The sequence below is a fragment of the Salvia hispanica genome, chromosome 5 (genome assembly GCF_023119035.1).
Source record: "Salvia hispanica cultivar TCC Black 2014 chromosome 5, UniMelb_Shisp_WGS_1.0, whole genome shotgun sequence".
NCBI lineage: Eukaryota > Viridiplantae > Streptophyta > Magnoliopsida > Lamiales > Lamiaceae > Salvia > Salvia hispanica.
This window is the reverse complement of record NC_062969.1, coordinates 34,089,534-34,097,380: the sequence shown is the minus strand read 5'-3', so window position 1 is coordinate 34,097,380 and position 7,847 is coordinate 34,089,534. Positions and strand designations below refer to the sequence as shown.

The following is a 7,847-nucleotide window of genomic DNA, read 5'->3' as shown; positions in this document are numbered from 1 at the left end:
ACTGCTTAAGTTTCAAGTAGTTTTGCTTTTTCCGTTATCTGGCTTCGCAACCGAGGTTTCACCTTTTTATTCACATAGGCACATATTCACAAATCAGATTCAATCACGACTCTTAACTTATGCATGTCTCAATACTTCCCTCTTTCCGATCGACTTGTCTTAATCATCATAAATCATTAAATTCAAGTCATGATTATCATATATATATTTTCCTTAGTGTTTCAACTCTAGATCTATCATCAGCATGTGTTACACAAGAGTATTTAGCCATCAAGCACACCACACACACACGACACATACTCACACACGCACACACATCACGCACACACCACACACACTCACATGTTCCATATTCCCTTTCCCTTTTATCCCAAATTTCACTCAAAGAAGATGCATGAGGGTTCAAGAATATCGATTCATCGGTTAGAAAGAAGAAGAAGATGAAGAAAACTTATATATAAACAAAGTACCTTTTTAGAGAAAAACAATCGGTAGAAACAAAGTAGAGACTTGGTTCTTCAAGAATTCTTGGATTAAACTTCAATTCTTCTCCAAAAAATAGCAAAATTATTGGAGAGTAGAAGAAGAAAAATTTGAGAGAGCGGGGAATGATGGGGAACGGAAATTAGGGGGCTAGGTTTAGGGGTTCTCTTATTTATAGTGCTCAACAAGATCTTTAGGTAAATAAATAGAATATTTGGTAAGATTTTATTCTCCACAATAAATAAATAAATATTATGGAGTAGGGAAGAAGAAATACCAAAATAGATTCTAAGGCATAAACACCAAATTTTCGAAAACTTGGCCCTTCTAATTAGCCATGGTTTTGTTTTGGTATATTTTACGGAGTAGAATAAAATATCACGGAGCAAAATAAAATAACATAAAGAATCCTCCCATGGAAAAAGAAATAGGCGTGTATTTGGCTATTCAAAAGAAAGGGATCTTTTTAATATTAACTAAAATAGGATATGGCAAGATCTCTTGAAGTATGGAAAGATTTGGTAGAATATTTAAATTCTAGGTATGGAAAGAAATCAAACAAGGGATTAACTAAAATAAAATAATTCTTTCCTCCCCAATATGTGTGATTTTCGAAAATCACTAGTATTAGGTGGCTAATATTTATGGAAATTTTCTCTATTATTCTCACTCACCCTTTAACAAATAATTCATCACATAATTTAATTAATCACATATGCCACATCATACTAGTCAACAAATTTGACTTTTCAAACTTCTCAATCAAACAAACTAATGCCATCAATTCATTTATCGAATAATTCACTCCTTCCACGTCATCAATAATTAATTCTAGGGCTCAAAATTTAGGGTTCTAAATTCCGGGATGTTACAGTAGAGCTTCTAGACTGTTCTTGTGATTCCCATTTTGCCCTTCAGTCGATGCTCCTCAGTCTAGTGGTTCTTCATTCTTCTACTTAATTTTCCTTGCCAGCTTCCTTCACCAGGTGATCTCTATCTTTTTCCTGGGGCTGGCAATTTCTCTACACACCTGGCTCAAAAAGGTTCGTTAGACCCATGAAATCACAGATTTAATCCCTATAACCAATGCATGAAATTAGCCTTATCACTTTTCCAACTAACTTTTCTTTACATTTCTTAAAACTCGTGCCCACAATAAGAGTGACAATGATTGTGGGATAGAGGGAGTATCTTTTAAGGCTCTATTTTGCACATTTCTCACAAAACACGTCAAAATACCAAAATACATAAAATATGCAAATAATAGACATGTAATGCAACTTCGATACTCAAAACGGACCAAAACAATGGCCTTTAAACAATGCAAAATTCGAGCGTATTAGGAAGCTCATCGGTGACGTACGTGACCTTCAAATTGATCTCGCATTAAATATGAGAGAAGATACTTCTCTTCTCCAATGACACGTCGTTTCTAGATTTAACGAAAGTGCTTCCCTAGAAAAGTGCTTTGCTTCTCTTGATAATTAACTAAGTCTTTTTGATAACTCAATTCTTCAAATCTCGTGGTTTTTGTAGTGAGTGGTAAGTTAAAATTATTGATCCATAAAAACTAAATGCCGGTTTAATAGAACACTATGATTTTGAATACTATCTAGACGATGAAATGATGTTTTTGGTGTTAAGTCAAATAATGAAAGAAATTAATAAGCAAATTAACAAACTGCGATTATTTAACATGGTAGAAGAACATATGATTTCAGATCCGATTACAACGGGAGATATGAACTCATTCATTGCATAAGTTTACATAAGTTCACCTAATCTTATTAGGAAATCACTTAATTTGACTAGGCCCTCTTTCGTGTGCACTCAATATGTTGATTAGCTTCGATTATCAGAGTCTTCTCCCAATACATCTAACCAGACACCACACGGTTGAGTGGAACTCTTTGGACTCTCGGCGTGCCGCTAATCGGTCGAGTAGCTATTCAGCTACTCGGATGAGTGGCCTTTTCTGATTCCTTATTTGTGTTGCTACTCGGTCGAGTGACTTAGCGGTTACTTGGTCGAGTGTGGCTATGGCCCATGTGAACTCCTTTTGATCCGATCTTGCCGTCCCCGACCTTGGATTTTGTGTTTTTTTGTCCTCTTCTCCGTCTTCACCTTTTGGCCTTTCAAACTATATTCCAATTGGTTGACATGAATTTTCATTGAGGTTTAAGACCATCTTCACCCACCCTAAACCCTAAATCTACCCAGAGTTTCTTTTGGTCTCCATTCCGCGCGTTTATGATTATTTACTAAACTAATTTTGTACGACAAATCATAATGTAGAAGAAAAACCTAAATTCCATTCTACAGAACTAATATTACTTGGTTAATATCAAAATTACAAATTTTGAACTATACAACGTAATCAAATCGAATCCTTTACTAAACTAATTTTGTATGACAATTTTTTTTTTTTCTTAAAATACACATATATACACATCGCAATAATATTTCCCACCTAAACAGCATATAACTACAAACATTACTACTCACAAATTCACACATGGCCCTTCTACATCTACTTCAAATCAAGCATGCAAATAGATGCTACGTACATATATACATATGATTCAAATAAAAACTGAGCTGCTAACATTATCAAATCTAACCTCCTCGAGATAAGATGCTAAACCATCCCGTCCATCCGAGTAGAGTAGTCGATGCTCATATCGAACAAGAATCCAAAGTCGTCCTCACACTTGGTCTTGATCAATTTGAAATTATGACTGGAGGCCGATGGATGAGACACAACCTCCTTGTCACGCTCCTCGGGGTATATATGCAAGTATCCCGAGTGGACGGGATAAGTGTTCGGGTTCCGGTTTGGGTTTTCGCGTTGATAGATGGAGTTAATCATGTTTTGATGAGTATTATTGAGCAAGGTATGTTCACTTGTTGGTGATACAGCCAAATTAGGAGAAGTGCCACCAGATGTAGAATGATCACACAAATTTTGTGGGCTGCTACTCGATTTATAAACTATTCTGCATAAGACCTAGTCTTCCTGTGAATGATGGTCACAAAATATTAATTAGTTATCAAATTTGATACACATAATTTAACGTTATATTATGTGCTAAATTAAGTTAGCCGCATTTTTCTTAACCCTGAAACTGGACATATAAATTATTTTGAAGTACAATTCCATGCTAGCATATTAGTTAATACTACCTCTTTGTAAGGCATATTAGTTAATACTACCTCTTTCTCTTGCAAAAGAAACTATTTCCATTTTGGATCGTCCCTTAAAAAAAGTAACTTTCTAAACATTCTATTTTAGGACTTGGACCCTACAATTCACTAACACTACTTCTATTACTTTTTCTCTTCATCTCTTTTACTTTATCCATTTTTCTTTTCCTTTCTTTCTATTTCTTCTCTCTTATTTTACCAATTGTGTATTGAAACTTGTGTCATTTCAAAAGTTATTACTCCCTCCGTCCCACTTTAGGAGTCTCAGTTGAGTTTGGCACGAGTTGTAAGAAATATAAAGGAAAGTTGGTGAAAAAAGATAGTGGAATGTGAGTTCTACTTTTATATATTAGTTTTATAATAAAATGTGAGTGGAAAAAGGTAAGTTGAATGTGGAGCCTATTACCAATTATGGAATATTCCAACCGGGACTCCTAAAGTGGGACATCCAAAAGTAATAAACCGGGACTCCTAAAATGGGACGGAGGGAGTATTTTTTAAGGACGGATGTAGCAGTAGCTAGACTATTCTGATGTCCCATTCACGATCTAGTATAAAGACAGAAATAAAATATTTTATCATAATAAGTACAGTAGTTATTACTCCCTCCGTCCCGGAGTATTAGACTCACTTCTTTTGGGCACATGATTTAAGGAATTGATATTTAAATAGTTAAAGTGGAGAGAGTAAAGTATGAGAGAGGGAAAAAGTAGGGGAGAGAAGAGAGAAAAAAGTAGGTGGAGAATAAAATAAGATAGATGCTTTTTGCTAAAAAGGGAAATGAGTCTAGTTGGGACATCCCAAAAAGGAAAGTTGGTCTAATACCTTGGGACGGAGAAGTACAGTAGTTATTACTTCCTCCGTCCCGGAGTATTAAACTCACTTCTTTTGGGCACATGATTTAAGGAATTGATATTTAAATAGTTAAAGTGGAGAGAGTAAAGTATGAGAGAGGGAAAAAGTAGGGGAGAGAAGAGAGAAAAAAGTAGGTGGAGAATAAAATAAGATAGATGCTTTTTGCTAAAAAAGGAAATGAGTCTAATATGTTGGGACATCCCAAAAAGGAAAGTTGGTCTAATACCTTGGGACGGAGGGAGTACTAAAGATCAAACCTTAGCTTGCGAAAAGTTGTATACTCTAATTATAAAGTAATCAATAAAAAATAAATTCTAAAAGCAATTATAAACCCTCATATATATTTGTAAAACCAAACAAAAAAGAACTTGATCAGATTGAAAATAAAAAAATCAGAAAAATTACCAATAATTAATGCACGAGTACGATTTATGATTCTAGTTGGTATAAAAGTAAATAGTTTGTTAGCATAGTTAGTTTTCAAGATAAAATTAATAGAAATGAAAATTATAATACTAACCTTAGGAGGCATTAGTGGGTTCTCAAGGCGAAATTCATGCATGATCCATCCAGTTTTGACCCCATTGGGAGCCCTATGCTTGTAAAAAACCAGTGTTTTTCTCATCCCCACAATGGCCCGGGTAGTAGGGTCGAGCACAACACGATCCTTGCCGGTGGGCTTCCAATAGCCAGAGATGGTGGCCTGGTTTGTCCTGTAACCGGTTGCGTATTTACAATCGTGGAAGCTAAAGAAGTACCACTCCTCTGAATTCAGCTTCGCCACATCTGAAATTTGCCGAATTGATAATTGAGCACAATATATAATTGCAATAACAATTAAAATTACTGTTGCGTGCAATATATACTTGCAATAACAAATTAACCTAGAACATATGAACAATATTTAGCATCATGTATCATAATATTATTTCTGATTATGTGATCAAAGTTGGTCAAGATTCATCATAAAAGATTCTCAAGGACCAAAGTATTTAATTTCCCCACTTAATTAAATACTCCTAAATATGGAATTTAAGTTGATAAATTTAACACAAAACAAAAGTGTCATAATTGGTTATTAATCCATTGCTTTATGATATATATGTCAAACCAAGTTCGAATCCTTACGCTTGATGCCTTATCCTACGAGTCATAATTTATATGTACGCTTACATACACAACCTATAAACGACATTTGATATTGCATAATTAAAATATAATGCACTAGTTTTTTTCCTTTGATGGCGACAGTCGACAGGGAATATTTAATTTCTTCTAAGAAATGATGAAATTACCTTTCGATAATTAAGATTCATGAACAAAGCACATCCTTTCTTAACTTTATTTTCTTTAAAAAGAGAATCCTTTTAGGAAAATAGTTTTGGAAAAAAAGAAAGTGACTCTGAAAATGGTGGTAAATGAAAAAATATTGCAATTCTATTTGTGTAAAGAGAGAATTAAATCAATTAAAGTCTAATGGGTCACTTTTTTCTATAATTAATTGGTTTTAGGATAGAATTTTATGCATTTCGATTATAATAATTGTTGACTGTAGGTGAAATTTAATAGATCCAAACAATATATATAACTTTAAATTGGAGTTAATGCGGTAGAGCGTTAGTCCAACCTGATAAGAAAAAGGTTTAATCTCTAATGTTCATCTTAAAGGTTGGAAAAAAAGGGGCGAAACCATTAGATAAGTTTAATGGTCTCCTCCTATAATCAATTGACTTTAGGATGGATTTATTTGTTTAAAATAGAAAAATAAATATAAGTAAGAAAACATCAATTTCCTCCTAAAATTGACATACAAAAAGAAAAGAAAAGAAAAGAAAAGAAAAGAAAGATGTGGTGAGTTACTTACCAGGTAGGTGCCACGGGTCACAAGTATGTAGATCGATTTCGAGTAAAGTGCCTCTAACAAGTTTTTCATTAGCAATCCTCTTATGAAGATAATGGCAAACCAGCTCTTCATCACTCGGATTAAACCTAAATCCCGGAGGTAATGACTGCCCAATGTCTCTAAGACCCATTTTATTCTAGCTAGAGAGAGAGAGCAATTATGTACTATGCTTTTTGTTTGTGTGTTGTACAAATATTTATACATACAAATATAGGTTGATTCTTTGTCAAGGGAAAAGTAGGTTTTTGTGGGAGCGGTGAGACAGGGAAGTTGGCAAACTCATTCGTTTATGTGTGTGTATTTGGTGAATGAGAATTTAAACAAGTGATAAGTTTGAAATGATCATATTCAATTTATTATAGGTGTTGATGCTTGTTGATGGAGTATTAGTTAGTGTTACATGTATTTCGTGGGCACTTCAAACAAAACCCAAACTCACAAGAAAGTATTTAATGAATATGTGGACATCAGGTTAGAATGCTTAACCAACTAAACATAGGACATAATAATCTCAATATTGATTTTATGCGACCACTGAATAACATTAAATTCTATTATTATTATTATTATTATTATTATTATTATTATTATTATTATTATTATTATTATTATTATTATTATTATATATACAAGGGAATGCTAAAATATAGCTGCCCTCTTAGACAGTATTCCCTCGGTCCCAATCAAAATGTCCACGTTCTTAAATAATATTCCATAATAATAGAGTCATTTTACCATTTTGGTATGTTCCATAGTAATAGAGTTATTTCCTTTTTTAGTAAAAGTCAACACATTTTTCCACACTTATACTCTCTCTTACTTTTTTCTCTCTCCACCTCTCTACCTTTTTCATTTTCCACTTGATTCTCCCTTTACTTAATTCACCTAACACAATTTTTCTTAATCTCTGTATAAAAAAGAAATGCCTCCATCACTATGGAACGAAGCGAAGCGAGTATAATTTTATGTGGAGTAGTTGAGTATGATAAAATAGAGTGAAAAAGTAATTGAATATTTCAATGAGTAGAGAGTAGAGAATAAGTTGTTTCCATATATGATAAAATAGATATTTTGAGTGAGACAAATAAAAACGAAAAGATAGATATCTTGAGTGAAACGGAGGGAGTAACAACTAGAGTATTAGATATGGACTGTTGGATCTAGCTACTGGGTGGCTGAGATTGAAATCAGCAAAAATCAATGTACTCATTCATACGATTGTCGATCACTCCTAAATAATCATGTAGTACATGGAATTAGTATGTGGACAAGGGATTAGAATACTAATCCATACTGAAACATATATATATATATATATATATATATATAGGGATGTATTCAGGTCAGAACGCTAAGTATAAGTAAAACTCAAAACACTTGCAGTCCATTGGATCATATGATC

At 33.5% G+C, this 7,847-nt stretch overlaps 1 protein-coding gene across 1 annotated transcript; it reads right to left on the bottom strand.

Moving 5' to 3' along the window:
* Window positions 1–2,814: 2,814 nt before the first annotated feature.
* LOC125186155 (protein CUP-SHAPED COTYLEDON 2-like) lies at window positions 2,815–6,708 on the bottom strand. The gene is made up of 3 exons (XM_048082489.1): window positions 6,407–6,708; window positions 5,063–5,328; window positions 2,815–3,499 (listed from the first exon to the last, which is right to left on the bottom strand). Exons 1-3 carry the CDS (start codon window positions 6,573–6,575, stop codon window positions 3,491–3,493), a joined length of 444 nt encoding a protein of 147 aa, XP_047938446.1. The 5' UTR covers window positions 6,576–6,708; the 3' UTR covers window positions 2,815–3,490.
* Between the last annotated feature and the right edge of the window lie 1,139 nt (window positions 6,709–7,847).